General features: G+C 42.3%; 1 protein-coding gene and 1 long non-coding RNA gene across 3 annotated transcripts; one reads left to right on the forward strand and one right to left on the reverse strand.

Moving 5' to 3' along the window:
- Positions 1–1,422: 1,422 nt before the first annotated feature.
- On the reverse strand, positions 1,423–10,078 carry arhgap19 (Rho GTPase activating protein 19). Of its 2 annotated transcripts, none has more exons than XM_079158996.1 (12): positions 10,006–10,078; positions 9,159–9,433; positions 8,762–8,842; positions 8,431–8,640; positions 7,962–8,188; positions 6,695–6,781; positions 6,510–6,575; positions 5,547–5,753; positions 5,306–5,410; positions 4,559–4,669; positions 3,993–4,094; positions 1,423–3,867 (listed from the first exon to the last, which is right to left on the reverse strand). In XM_079158996.1, exons 1-12 carry the CDS (start codon positions 10,047–10,049, stop codon positions 3,811–3,813), a joined length of 1,572 nt encoding a protein of 523 aa, XP_079015122.1. In that variant the 5' UTR covers positions 10,050–10,078; the 3' UTR covers positions 1,423–3,810. The 2 variants fall into 2 exon arrangements, with proteins under 2 accessions (XP_079015122.1, XP_079015121.1); XM_079158995.1 differs by having other exon boundaries at positions 1,423–3,870.
- Positions 10,079–13,199: 3,121 nt separating this feature from the next.
- On the forward strand, positions 13,200–15,000 carry LOC306696188. The gene is made up of 4 exons (XR_013767096.1): positions 13,200–13,295; positions 13,423–13,480; positions 14,448–14,533; positions 14,634–15,000. It is a non-coding gene; the product is annotated as an uncharacterized lncRNA (long non-coding RNA).
- The last annotated feature ends 209 nt before the right edge of the window (positions 15,001–15,209 follow it).

The raw sequence follows: 15,209 nt of genomic DNA on the forward strand, positions 1-15,209 counted from the left end.
TGTCGACATGTCCGTGGGGGTGGGCCCCCCTGATATCTGGGGGCCCATAATAGCCTTCTGGGGGAGCGGTGGGCGGGGCCTTCTCCTCCAGACGCGTCTCAATTGATTTCTGGATCGACGGAGCAGATGCTTTTGTCTGAAACGCGTCGATTCACAAAACCGTCAGAGGAAGTCCCTGAATTTAATCTCATTAGCCACACAAAATATTAAAGAAAAACTTAAAATATAAACTTCTTATCTCACTGACAAGAGAAGACTTTTCTATTGACAAATGATCAAATCCCGTAAATAGATTATTTGGTTGATTTGATCAATTACGTCAGAGTAGATGAGTGTGAAATGATCTTCAGGTGAGATTTTTAAATTCAGCTCACGAAGCAGATAGAATGAAGTGCTTCATGCTGCAGCACGACAGAAGAAGAAGAAGGAAACACTGCTTTAGCTGAAACAAGGAGTAGTTTACTTGATTCATTTAATGAATTGTGTAATTTTTAAGGTAGAATCGTTGCCTTTTGTTTGCCTCATTGTTTCATATTGTCGAATGTGAGAAGTTGCTGCTTTTGTCTTTCATGAGAGTAAAATTAATCTGAGTTTTGAACTCTCGGTCAGACAAAAATAAAACAATTTGTAGATGTCACCTTGAGCTGTGGGAAATCTATTATCTGACATTTAATACACCAAATGATTAATAAAGACAATAATCGACACAAAGCGGTTGTTTTTTTTTTAGCAAATAACAAACTCGTCTCAAATGAGTCGACTGTCAACCAACGGTCGTGTCGGGTTTAGATCAAACCGCCTGAAACAAACAAATAAAGCCGCAGAACTCAAAATGACAAAACATAAATACCTAAAGGAGAGAAATGTGTGTAATTAACATCACAACGTTTCAGCTCAGTGAAGCGTTCTTTTACTGTAGCGACACATTTAACACTGCAGCGTTCTACCACGACTCATCGCTTTGTCTGATCTCGTCGTTGCTCTACAGATTGTGTCCTTTGATAGATTACAAGTAGCTGCTATCTGAGAATCACAGCCTGCACTGCTGAACTACAGGCTCCTGGGACACCTCGCTGCCTGACCTCTGACCTTCCTGGAGGGAGAGAAAGAGTTTCTCAATAATATATCAATAAAATAGGATATTAATATCATTATAATCATGATAAAATAAGGAGAAGTTGTCAAGATCGGCAACAGAGTAAAAGCAAACGGCAACATAATGTCAGAACAGTAGCAGCGTATTTGTCTCTGTGTTGTTTGTGGCACCCTCTAGTGGGCAAACACGAGCACTGCAGTGACGTTATTTCCTCATGCTGACGACATAGTGGAAACAATACAATCAGTTGAATGAATAAAACAAACAGACTTTCTGTAGGAAACATTAAAAAAGGTTTAATCCAAAGCTCACTAAGGAACCATGTGCTGTACAAGGGGAACTTATTTTACACTAAAATACAAAAAAACAAAGGTTACCACAGATTAAACACAGGTGAGGTCGTCATGACACCGGAAGAACGGTGCTTTCTTTCCTCCATCACCTTTAACCAAATAAAACTTCAGTGTGTAAAAGTAATGTTTCTCCACGTCTCATTAATGGAAGAAACCAACATTTAGGTCAAGTTGAAATGGACTTAAACTCCACCCACAAGTGACGGAGATCAGTAACTACACGTTTCACATTTATGCAAAAGAGATGAAGACACACAGACAACAAACATCTTCACATCACACAGAACGTAACAGCTCTCTGAGGAACACAAGCAAACTAAATAATAAATGAAAAATAATCAAAGTACCGTAAGTCTTAAGCTCATGAATTCCATCCACACACAAAAAAGAAGACATTGTTGTTTCCCAAACAGCAATAAATACAACGGAATCCAATGAGCTCTCCTTTAAAAGGAGGACGAGGAGACGAGCACAGATTCAGGGCTGCTGAGATGAATTCAGTCAGAAAGATTTAGAAATAAAATAAAAGGTCCATGTGAACAAAGAACATGATCATGTTCTGTAAAAACAAAAAGGAGGCGAGCTGTTCCAGCGTCCCTCTGCACCCGACATGTCAGTCACGTTCAATCACTTTCAACAAAACCATCGTTATGACGTCCACCGCGCTGTCCGGAGACCGGATGCAGCAGCAGCAGCAACAGATCCCTCAACACGAGGAGCCGGAGCAGCCGTCAGTCTGCACCACAAACTGAGCAGAAGTCCGTTCAGTCAAACCGAGAAGAGTGAAGCTGAAGGAACGGAGGGCTGCGCATTCAAAATCACACATATTTACAGGAGTATTTAGTCACATTGTTCAGTGTTTGAAACTATTTTTCCCACTGACAAAGTTTTGAAGTAATGACAATCAAAAGAAGTCAAAAGAGTACCGAGAAGGTGGATCGTTTACCGTCTTTAGATTTGAATCTTGTCATTTTAGACCTGATGCATTTAAGACATTTCAGCCGTTCACGCTGAGCAGAGAGCAGCTCTGTGCTGACCCTCTGTGTCCGAGGTTGAGACCCGTTACTCACACTCGCTCTTAAAAACAAAGTGGTTTTCTCAGCATGAATGACTGGAGCAGGATTAGGTTTCATCATAATGTGAATAAAACAGAAACCGGCGACGCTGCCGTTAAAGTTCCTTCCCTGCTTCACTCAGACTCGTGTTACTCAAGTCTTCTCTTCTTAACGCGGTCCGCCTCAGACACCAGACCACGTGTTGAGAAGAGAAGACCGGATCAGACTTCTGCTCATTTTCACAAAAACACAACTTTCATTTAAACCATCGGCACCACAAAGCTTCCCTCCACTTGACCCTTCCATCACCCGGCTGAAGAAGACTGAAAAGGAATAAAACATTAAAAAAAGAAGGTATTTTAAGTTCTGTGAGACATTCTGTGAATGCAACATTTCATATTCGACAGATTCATGATGAATGTTTTATGATGAACAGTGATCATCATTTCACTGATTCTGTGATCAGCAGCTCAACGAGGTGAAATCCTCATCAAGTCACCAAAGAGCTACACAAACAAAAAGCAAACATCACAGTTTCCAAATACAGAGAAATACAAAAAGCTGTACAACATGTACCCGCGTTGCTCTACAGCAGCCTGTGAGCCTGCTAGTGGGCCAGCGAAGCCAAACCAACGCGCACCTTTAAAGTTCTTCACATTAAGGTTCAGATTTCACTACACATCATCTCATAATGCTTGAGCGTGAACAGTGAAGACGTGTGCTTGGTCCTGGATGGTTTCGCTATTAATAAAACGACTTTTCATCGACTTAAAACCCCCAAAAAAGTCCAGATTCAATTTCAAAACTGTAAAAGCAGAAAGATCCCAAAGTACCAAAGACATCAGAATTCATGAGGTTAAAAAAAGAAAGAAAGTTATTTAAAAAAAGAGAAATTTGCATTCTGGTCACTGAGTCGTGCTGAAAGATATTCATCGTCTCTCTTCATACATAACTTTATTACCAGAACGCTAAAATATAAATTAACGGCAGTGAAAGAGAATTTTCTTTTGGAAGCATTTCTGGAAGTAAAACAAACAGATTTAGCTCATCAGATATCATATCGAGGTCAGAAGTGTTTGGTGTTATTCGGAGTGGGTTTCTCTTCATCCCCATCACGCAGGCTTACATTTAGACCGCCGAGGATTTGTTCAACGGTCGGCAGCAGTTTGTAAAGTGGTGGCGAGCTCCTGCTAAAAGCTGCTGTGTATTAGTCGCAGTAAAAATAGACGTACTACCATGAATAATCGTATTAATACTGCCCGAACGAGTCCTGTCCGAGACGAGGAGGAGGAGGAGTCGGCTTTCATTACAGTGAGATCTCCTGAGCAGGAGAGAAACACATCCTGGTCACAGAGGGGGAGTCCTGCTGAGAGGAGGGGGGAGAGAGGGGAGGGGGGGAGAGAAAGAGTGAATTTAGAAAACTCAGATCAGCGGTTACGTTTGTCTCCAGGTGAATGAAGAGTATTTGGGGGATTGTTGGCGTCGTACCTTGGAGACCTTTGAAGCTTTGTCCTTCTTGAAAGTAAAGTCGGAGTTTTTTACCACCAGCCCCGTTTTCCCCAACACGAGAGCATTTAAAGGGCCGTTCACCTGCACACACACACAAAACGGAGATTTTGGGATGGAAGAAAAGAATAAAGTTTCATTCAAACACATCAGAGCTCCACACAAACTCTTAAACGAGGTTAACGGGGCGTCAGCTTCCTGTCGCCATTTTTTAGTCACCTCATGTTTTGGAGTAATTAAGATACTAAACATCCACATAATAATGAAAGTGAGTAATGTTGTTCATGCTTTGCAGGATAATCTTTCCGTGCAGCTCAAAGACTTCACACATTTCCTGTTTTCAGGTTTTTCCTTCAGGTTCTTCTGCACATTCGTTTGTGTGGTTCACAGGTTAGTTGAAGTCAAACTGGTGTGTCTCTTTAAAACCCGATACTTCATATGTAAACCTGGCAACCCTCACTGTCAGAGCCAAGAAAGCAGATAGTACAAAGCCAACTAAAGTGTGCCGTCGCGTCGGAGAGTCAAAGCATTGGGTGTTGTGTACTTACTTGCAGGGCGACGTTCTCTTTTCCGGGCTTTCTTCCTGTTTTGGTGACGATGTCAGGGGAGACGTGTCGGACCCGCCTCTCTCCGGTCAGCTGCTCACCGCGAGCTCTGCGCTGTTAGCGGAGCATCAGGCGGGAGAAGTTATGAACGGGTTCCAGTAAAATGGACAATAATAGAAATAATAATCACAGGCTGAGCATGTTGAGGAGCTCAGTCATGACAGCTGTGCTGCTATAAAGTATACAGTTGGTGGTTTGTAGGTCGGGCTGGTCCGCTTTGTTGTCTGTTGTCATTTACGTAGAAAATAAACCGGTAAAAATCATCCGATATGCTGCAAAGAGCTTTTTACGTTTAATTATAATTATTCGCACTGCGGCAGATTTCGTGAATCACGACGAAGTGAAGATTTCTTTTCTCTCGATTCGATCGGCAGAACCAGACGAACAATCACAGGATTTATTTGTGTCAGAATATTATTGAAACAGCTTTCTAACTGCTGAAATACTCCAACACGAACAGCTGCACGCTAAAGTCCTGTCCAATTAGCTTTTTCACTACATTTTGATTATCGATCGCCCCGAGAAAAAAACGTTCTACGAGAGTGGAAAACATTAAAAAACATCATTATCACAGCGATCACAACAAAAAAGACTTGTGTACAACACTAACACATTGACGTCCATGTTCTTAAAGCTACGTATTGTACTGTTCCACTGCGCCTTTGGGACTTTCCCCCGGTTGTTTAGTACCTTGATGAGGCCGCCAAAGGAGCGGGAGCGCGGATGTTTCTTGCTGGGCGCTGGAGGCTCCTGCTGGTGCTCGTCTGGAGGCGCTGAGGTTGTCTGCTTGACTAACTGCACATCGGACACAGAGAACAACGCTCACATTTGATGTTAAAAAAGACTTTGAACACAAAAACTCTAAACGCAAACTGACTCCGTGGAAGTTGGAACAGCATTTATGTTTTCCTCAGAGAGATAAAAGGCGAACCTGTCGGACGAGTTTCTTCTTCTTGGCGGAGTCCGGCATGTTGTGGTGGACGTGTCTGAAGAGGTCCTTCAGGGCCTCTTCTGTGTATTGCTGAGCCGGGGACTGGTACTGCTCCTGAGGGCCGGGGCCCCGAACGGCCGTCCTCTTCAGGGGCAACGCGGTCCGCTGAGCGGGGGAGCAGCTCGCCGTCAGCAGCTCCAGATCGTCCTGAGAGAGGAGGCGGAAAGTCACTTTCGTGTTTTTTTTGCCATTTGTAAATTTGTAAATTTGTAAATTTCTAAAACAAATTGTCTCAACATGTTTTTCTAAATGGGATTGAGTGAAGTGGGTATTTGTGAGCAGCAGGGAAGAGTTCACCCTTCTTGTAACCAGAGATGAGACCAAATGAGCAAAGAACAGAGGGCACAATAGGTAAATACAGTGTATTGGGGCAGAGATGCAAGTCATCTGCATACAGTGATACCATTGGCTACGGGCCAGGTCGGAGGGCAACAGCGAGAAGAGAAACAGGGGCCATCGGGGCTCTCTGTCTCGTGTCCCTAAGGATGGGGGGGAAGTAGTCCGAGTGGTTGTTGTTTGTTCTGACAGATGCAAGCGGAGAGGAGTACAGTAAGCTGACCCAAGAAATGAAGCTCTCGCCAAAGCAGAACTTCTCCAAAGTACTGAAGAGATAACCCAATAGCACCAATATTCAAAATCCTTCTCGGCGTCTAACGACATTACAGTGTCGACGTCTTTCACACGTGTGAACAGGCAAAATGGAACACTGCATTTGGCATTGATCACCATATTGTTTAAAATGCACTGAAGTCCACCACTGTTGCTCAATTCCTCAGATTTGACATTTATGCGTTTACTTTTCTTTATCTTCTCTTAAAACTGCATTTGATTAGAAGTTTAGAGACGAAAAGGAATTCATCAGATGAAATGCCATTTAAAAGAGGAGGGGAGGTGAAGACTAACCTTGGTCTGCAGCGCCTTGGTCCCAGTGAAGTGCACTCTGGCATAGTCCCTCAGGTAGACCGGAGCCTGAACGCCACACAGCAGATACAAGTCACTCATCCTCCGTTTATTCCATTAAACGCGTCACATATTGTGTTTCTGTGACTCTCAAGAGTATTACAGACTATTGTATTGTCACTACTCACCCTGAAGAGCTTCTGCGAGTGTTTGATGAGGAAGGCCATGCTGTTGTTCAGCTTCTTCAGGTTGTCTTTCAGGTCGGTGGCTGTCATCTGAGAGAACAGGAGTCAAGAGACACAACGGCGTCACGAAAACGCTGCATTCACAGACGTTTAACCAGTAAAAGGACAGAAAGACAAAAGTCACTGAGAGGGTTCAGTTCAGCCCAAAATCAAAGAATACACATTTAGCTTCTAACCTGGAGGAATATTTATCAATCTGGATTGTTTAGGGGCGAGTTGAAGATACCGGCTGCAGGGATGCGTTTAGCCTCCAATATAATGTTATAAAGCATTTGTACAGTGTATTTCCACCAAATTTAACCTTTTCAAATCTACACAGAGTGGCTTCTAGGTTCATGTGTAAGTATACAGCAATGTCCTTTAAGGTGGATGAATATTTCGTACTGATCCCCTCACGGTTCTTCACTCATGTGAACCAGTTTAACGTTCACCATCACAGTGTTAATAAAGTTCACTAGAACATGCGTTTCTAGTCTCTGATAATGTTACATTGTAAACAACCAATCAGAGGAGAGCTAGTAACGTTAGCAGCACCGCTAACGGCTAACCAACGGTTACATCATGATGATGCCTTCAGGCTCTGCTCGGTGAACATGAGTACTGGCTGAAGGTACGTTATAACGTTATCGTGATGTGTTCACATGTCATCTCATGTCTTGTTGAGAACTTGAATAAAGTTGTTTGAAGATGTTTTCACAACAATATAAATAGATAATTAGAGATGAACTAAGAGGTGTTTACACTAACTCTAAGCAGATTATAATACACGATTAAAACTACTAATTACAAGATTTATTCATCAATAAAAATACAATCTGTTATTTTATTATCACTTGAATTGATAACGTAACATAACGTTTGGAATTGTTGATGGTTTACAGACTTCAGAGCGGTTCAAATGATCTTTGGGACGATGGATCCGTGTCGACCAGCTGCTACAATCAAACAACAAAGAGATCTGTATCTGTTGCTACGGATCATCAGGGATCTAAAAGTGATATTTGCTCCTTTTGTTCTGATCCGATCTGAACCGAGAGTTTTAGGATCCGTTGCACCACAAATAATTGTAGTAATCCGTACTGATCCCCTCACGGTTACCCAATTGTGCTCCCAAATTGAGCAAAACAGTCTTCACGCATGATGTTTTCACACGTTAAAAAGACCCTGGTCCTCTCACCCTCACCGCGTAGCAATAAAGTACAAATCTTACGTGTCTGGGCCAGACGACGTGCGGCGCGAACATGAGCGCCAGGTTGAAGGCGGACATCTTGTTCTTGTCCTGCTGCCGGGCCGTGTGGTAGAGCAGGTCCAGCAGCAGCTTGAGCAGCGAGCGGTTGGCCTGAGGCAGCAGCAGGAAGAGGAGCTGCAGGGCCTCGATTTGACGCTCCTTGTTGGGCGTCGCGGTCTTGTTGCCGTGCTCGTCGAACAGAGTCATTTCTGGAGGTCGGGACAAGGGGTGGAGGAAGTGAGGTCATGAATAGATTCACTAAAATCACTGCAGAAAAAAGCAACTTAAAAAAAGGAATCGAATAATTGAATCATCTGCCATTTTTGCACCTTTAAAAAGGTCAATTTTTCATTTTTTTGCTAGAATGTCACGCTAACACTACTCTCAGCGTTTAACTCAAACATGACATGGGAACGACTCAAGGGCTTTTTGTTTGGTCCAGTATTCATACCAGCTATCTTGAGGTGTGCGTGGAAGTGTCTGTGCGTGAGCAGGGGCTCGGGCAGTTCTCCCAGGAACGTCTTGAGCAGCGTGGCCACGTCGTTGGGGTGGAAGTCTCCGGACTTCAGGTCCACGTCGGCCCCGCCGTTGAGGAGGTCCTTCAGGGTCTGCTGACGAACACTGTTCCCCGGAACCCGAAACAGACCCTCAACGTGCAGATCTGAGCGCGTAAAAGCAGGCGGGCGTCAGCCAGTAAAAAAAACGTTATTCTAATTACAGGTGCGCTCACTCATTCTAGGCATGTGTCTTTTAGTTGGCTTATTTCGTATTTAACGACTCACTTTTGCTGAGGTACTCAATGAGCTGGTAGATCTGGGCGATGCAGCTCTCCGTCAGCGGGGTTCCAAACACAACACCTTTATCTGTGAGAGCATCGGGAGAGACGAGCGTTAATATGAAGTTACTGTAAAAGCTCTCTCATGTGTCTGCATTACAACAGGCCAGGCTCATCACAAAGAAAACAGGTTTAAAGCTGATATTACCTCGAAAAAACTAATCTGATGACATAGCTTCAGAACCTATTGGTACACAAAATCAAAACAGCAGGTAGCCACGCCTCCTGGTGAGCTTTTGTCTGCTTAAAATCAAATTGTAGATATAAAATAAAAAGTACAAAAACAGAGCGGGATAGTCACTGCTGGGGGGTAATGTCTAGATGTCACCTAGTTGACCTCTGACCTTTGCGTTTGAGGAAGTTGAAAGAGCGAAAGAAGCCTCCGTTTCCACCCGTCGGGGTCTTCGGGCCTTCCTCCCCGAGGAGCTGTGCAAACTCTGTCCCGGGAAGGTCGATGAGGCGAGTGATGTTGCTGAGCACCAGCTCCAGGAAAACATCGGGGTTCTCGTGGCGGAGTTTTTCCACGAAGAAGTCCGGGTTGAAGATGACCGGTGGTCGGCCAACGTGGGAGCCCCCCGGTGATTCCTCGTGATTGATCACCATACTGCACACTGTACCTCTGAGGGGGGGGGGGGGGGGGGTCAAATTCCACATTAATTAAAACGTGTGTGCACAGAATACACGTCAAAGAGCCCAAGCTGATACAACCCTGATGACCTGTCATTGGGCTCTCAGAGAGCTGCTTCCACAGCTACAAAAGACACTTAAATTCAAAATATCGTGTAAAATAATTGAACCAATTATAACACAACGCCATCACCATCTACAGCCACACAAAGATGACACAACACCTCTGACAACTCCCAGCAGAGCCTGAACATTTAGGAGCTAAACAAAGGCAGGAATCAATGCGTTATTAATACCACGCGCATGCCTGTAACGTACAACAGTTATGAGTGTGAGGAAACATAGAAGCAGTGGGTTGAGTCCACAGTACTGCATTATTAACCTAATTTTAATGTAGCTAAATGAACGTCAGCTGACGTCACACCAACACCAACCGTGCTAACGTCAGCTAATGCACGCGGGTAATTCCCCCACGTACAAACGTAAATACTACTCTAACACTGCGTCAATGTAAATAACACTTGAAACACGTATAAAACGCAAGCTTTCGTTCGTTCTCCTTACCTTCTATTGTGTGTGTTGTCGTCCACATCTTTACCCGCGGCCATGTTCCGTTTGAATCCGCCAGGCCCCGCCCATCTCCTTCACCATTGGTCCGTTTGTCGAACGCCGGCGTGGAACGTTTGGGTCCGATTTTTACATGTCCCGCGCTGTGATTGGTCGGTTTGAATTCAGCAGCTTCGTTCAGGAGGAACACAAACACAGACGTCAGCGTCAGAATCAGCTTCATTGGGTCATGTATGCGGACGAATTTGACTCCGGTTTACACATTGCTCTCAACGGTACATACATGAAAAACTACAAATACACAATAAAAATATAAAAACAAGGACATTAAAGACAACAAAGTAGAACAGAAAAACTAAGCATACACATGTCACTACTATGTACAATATAAATATATATAGAAGAATATACATGAACATATAAACAACAACGACAATGGATTTGGGATATTAATGCAAATGGTGGTAATAGTGCAAACAGAGGTAGTAGTGCAGGATGACAGCAGTAAGAAGCTGCTCCTGTGTCTGGTGGTTTTGACGTACGGAGCTCTGTAGCGCCCTCCAGAGGGGAGGAGGTGGAATAGCTTGTGTCCAGGGTGTGAAGGGTCTGCTGTTCATCTTTCCTGCCCGTTTCCTGATTCTGGAGGTGAACAAGTCCAGGATGGGGGGGGGGGGGGGGCAGGCTGATCCTCTCTGCAGACCTGACGGTCCGTTGTAGTCTGTTCCTGTCCTGTTCAGTGGCCGATCCAAACCACACAGTGATAGAGGAGCAGAGAACAGACTGCATGATGGTGGTGTAAATCAGAAATGATGATACATCAATAACACTCAATGGCACGATATGCAAAAGAACATTTCATCACAGTATACATCACATGTATACATTTATTTGATCATGTTTTCTTTCTTTCAGCTGCAGCACAAACAACTGCAATACTGACTTCTTCATTGCATATGCGTATGTGTTTGGAAGCATCATTGTGGTAATGCTTATCTTAACATGAAGAGGAAGGAAGCCAGGCAGGTGTTTTAACATCTTCCTTCCTCGTTTAAATGTGAAAAACTCTTTAACATCACTGTAGCAACCCCAGAAGACTCAAGCTGACTGCAAAGACAACACCCTCCTTCTTAAAGTAGAAATGTTTGTGGTGACTTACTGACATGAAGTGTTTCTGATCTACCTGCTGGTTTAACAGAGAGGAGCAGCTATGAGTTCAACAGCAGCAGCCAGTGGATTTGTTGTCTTCCTTCTCTCTGTACAAGGTACTGTACATCTACATTTATATTGTGAGGCCGTTAGTGCACCTCAGGACAACAGAGGAAGCTGTGTTTTCAGTTAATAAACACATCTGATGTTATAAAATGTGGAGCAACGTTCACTTTTCTTTCTTTAGATTGAAGTCTTTACAGGACGACCAGCACAGAGCTGTTTTTAACACCAGCAGCATCTCTGTACACTTGTACCTTAACATCATAACCTTTATAAACTGAAGAGTTGTGCTCCATTAAAGACAGTAAAGTTGTGTTTATGTGGATGAAAGTAATGACTGTACGTACATTAACAAAGAAAAAGTGCTCTGAATAATATTTTTAATTAAATTCATCATTCTGTGGAACTTCCTTCAGTCGTTCAGTCAACGTTTCTATTAATTAAACATAGAAGCTGTAAGAGTCGTATCTTAAAGGTTCTAGTTGCTTTTATCTCTTTGTGATCACTTTGCCTCTTTGTAGTCTTTTTGTATCTCTTTGTAGTCTTTTTGTATCTCTTTGTAGTCTTTTTATGTTTCTTTCTGGTCTTTTTGAGTCTCTTCCTGGTTGGTTTGTGTCTCTTTGATAAACATTTTATCACCAATATGGAGCCATGTAAGTGATCATCCAACTAATCACTATTAGACTCGAGTGCAGGGGTATTCAATTAAAATTCAAAAGGTCCAGATTGAGAAAATCTCCTCGTGCAAAGGTCCGGAACATTACAATAATATCTAACTGTCTGTGCTGTAAAAGGATCAACAGTAGAAATACAACGCAGCTACAATACAGCACGGTGATATCAGGAACACATTCTGGTTTATTAAAGAGAAATATTATGAAGCTGTGAGTCTGAGAACAGACTGGAAGTATTCAGGTCGTGTGCAGCACAGATGTTTTGGGGAAGAAGTGCACTCTGAGAATCAGAGACCTGAGAGAGAGCGACTCATTTAAATACAAGTTCAGGTTCACAACAAACCAAACAGCAGAGAATTATACTGGTTCACCTGGAGTCACTTTGTCCGTCACAGGTAACATTTTAATTCACATGTTAATCATCTCCAAATGTTCAACATCTAGAAAACTAGAATATAAATGTCTTGAATGTTGACAGTTTAATAAAATAACATTTCTGTTCCTTCTTCACACTTCCAGGTTTCCAGGTGGAGGTGAGCAGATCCTATTTAAATCCTACCTGGATGGATCTGAAGTGTCTCAGCAGTTCTGTTCTGCCCGATCGTCCTTCCTACTACTGGTACAAGAATGGACATTACATCAGGACAGCATCTTCTTCTTCTATCACAGTCCTCCTTGGTGATGTAGACAGCTATTCCTGTGCTGTAAGAGGATATGAGGATCAGCGTTCTACTTCAGTGTGTAAGTCTACTCCAAACTGAAATATTAATAAAAATGGTAAATATTCTATGATAACATATTCTAATCTTTAAGTATGTTAATTAATTTATCCTCCAGATGGTCCAAAGCTTCCCTCTGTGTCAGTGAGTCCCTCTGCTGAGATAGTGGAGGGCAGTTCAGTGACTCTGACCTGTAGCAGTGATGCTAACCCAGCAGCTACCTACACCTGGTACAAGGAGGATGGAAGTCCAGACCCTCCTCCTCTCAGTGAAGAACCTCAGCTTGTCTTCAGCTCCATCCAGTCCTCTGACTCTGGACAGTATTACTGTAGAGCTGAGAACCAGCTGGGGATGAAGAGATCTGAATTCATCTCTATTGATGTGAAATGTGAGTGAAACAGTTTATTAAAAGATAACAAACATCTTAAATGTGTCCAGTCTTTGCAGGAGAAGATTTCACTGATCATAACTACTTTCTTCAGCTCTACTTGCTTCACATTCAGTCTGCTGTAATTCAGAGTTTTATTCATAAATCAAACCGTTCTAATAAGGTAAAGTGTTGTTTATCTCATAACTGTCTGTCTCCAGCTCCAGATAAAACAACAACAATGATATTACATCACACCAGGTTGACTCTGGTGGTTGTGATTCCGATGTCTCTGCTTCTCTTTTGTCTGTGGATGAGGTAAAACTACAAGAACTAATCCTCACTGATCTTTCACTTTGAGTGCTTCCTTCAATAGTTTTGGAGTTGTCATTAAATGTTTCATTTATTCATTTGTGGTATTTGTTTGTTGTTGGATTCAATCCAGGAAGAAGAAAGCTGTGAGCTCCACCACTGAACCACATGAACCCATAGAGACTGTGGAGGTGAGAGAGAGATGTGTCCTCAGTGACAGAACTTACCAAAGGGTCATTGTGCTTATTATTATGAGGTCATCAAGATAATAAACACGTAACTTTATTAGTAATCTTTCTTTTTATGAACCACCTATGTGTATTTACCCTCACACATTTTACAACCACGTTTACTGCAAATGTTCTTTGTACCAAAGAGCAATTTAAAGGAGACCGTCTCTAACTGACCCTCAGCTAAGCCCCTAAGTGTAGGAAAAGATTGTGAAATACTTTGTTAGGTTTAGGCAACAAAACTACTGAGGTTTAGGAATAGATCATCGTTTGAGTTAAGATAACTAATGTTACAGAAGTAAGCAAGTCAGGAGACAAACGTTTAATTCTTGTTTCACACCAAGAACAAACAACAGTCTCCTGGTTGAGGGTTCCGTGTTTGTCACACATTAACAATAATGAATGTCTTTGTTTGCTAACATGCTAAGTTAGCTAACGTAATTAGCATCTCACCTTGGAGCAAATGAAGGACTTTTTGTTGATCTTTTATGGATTCAGCTGTGAGTGAGGTCTTCCACACTGTTAACTAACGTTAATGAAGTGAGCAAGTTACGTAACAAACGTTTGCTTCTCGTTTCACACCAGAAACAAACAACAGTCTCCTGGTTAAGGGTTCCGTGTTTGTCACACATTAACAATAATTAGCGTTCAACAGTCTTTGTTTGCTAACATGCTAAGCTAGCTAACGTAATTAGCATCTTAAGAGTTTTTGTTGATCTTTTAAGGATTCAGCTGTGAGTGAGGTCTTCCACACTGTTTAGTCATAACTGACATCAATGCTGTTGTGAAACATACAACACTGTCTAATCTTTGAGGATATCCGCTGTCGGACGTTCAGGTTTCATACAGCTGAAAGCTCGACAGTCAGTTGTATCTGAATTCCATCTCTGAGGCCTTTGACTCTCATCTTGTCGTCTCTCTCCATCAGTTAGACTCTTGTCCTGAGTATGGGAACATCTCAAACACTGCAGCACAGGCAGAAGACTCAGAGGAGCAGGAGGACCGGGTGTGAAGGTCAGACCGGTTTCAGTCTGCTGCATCGGGAAAATAAAAACAACTCAGAATAACTTCCTACTTCCATTTCTGAGAAATAACTTCATGTGGTTTTCTTCAGATGCAGTTAAACCAGAGGGAGACTCACCTGGATGGAGACAGAAAGAAGTTCACTGAAGTGGACATATTTACCTTCAATATAAAAAGTTATTATCTGAAGTCTTTACAAAGTTACAACTATAGTTTTTATTTCACTCTCTTAGCTCTTGAATCGCTCTTTTTAATGGTCTTTAAATGTTCTTTTATTGTGTGTTTTTTCCCCTTTGTTAAGTTTTATGTAAAGTGCTTTAAATGACCTTGTTGCTGAAATGAGCTTTATAGATAAACTTGCTTTGACATGTCAGTTTTTGGTAACAGCGACATGTAGCATAATATGCATAATGCATGCTTTATTTGTACCTGTGCAGGTACGTTACAGATGTACATGATTTAACTTTAATTTAATAAATGGCTTTTATGAAATACTGATTGTCATCACATCACGTCTGTCTGAGCAGAGAAATCCATTAAAGTCTCTTCAACTCAGTTATAGAAGATAAAACAGACCTAAATACTCTCAAAGTTACCATTAGATAATGACATTTGTATATTTAAACATAACATTTAAAAAAACTTTAAATACAAACAACAACAGTCT

Source organism: Pholis gunnellus (assembly GCF_910591455.1).
Source record: "Pholis gunnellus genome assembly, chromosome: 5".
Taxonomy (NCBI): domain Eukaryota; kingdom Metazoa; phylum Chordata; class Actinopteri; order Perciformes; family Pholidae; genus Pholis; species Pholis gunnellus.

Excerpts from the sequence above, each read along its gene's own strand:
- arhgap19 (XM_079158995.1), bottom strand. The coding sequence starts at position 10,049 with ATGGCCGCGGGTAAAGATGTGGACGACAACACACACAATAGAAG. Across the intron at positions 6,576-6,694 it reads ACTCGCAGAAGCTCTTCAGG|GCTCCGGTCTACCTGAGGGA; the intron begins GTGAGTAGTGAC and ends TGTGGCGTTCAG. Across the intron at positions 3,871-3,992 it reads AAGCTTCAAAGGTCTCCAAG|CAGGACTCCCCCTCTGTGAC; the intron begins GTACGACGCCAA and ends CCCTCCTCTCAG.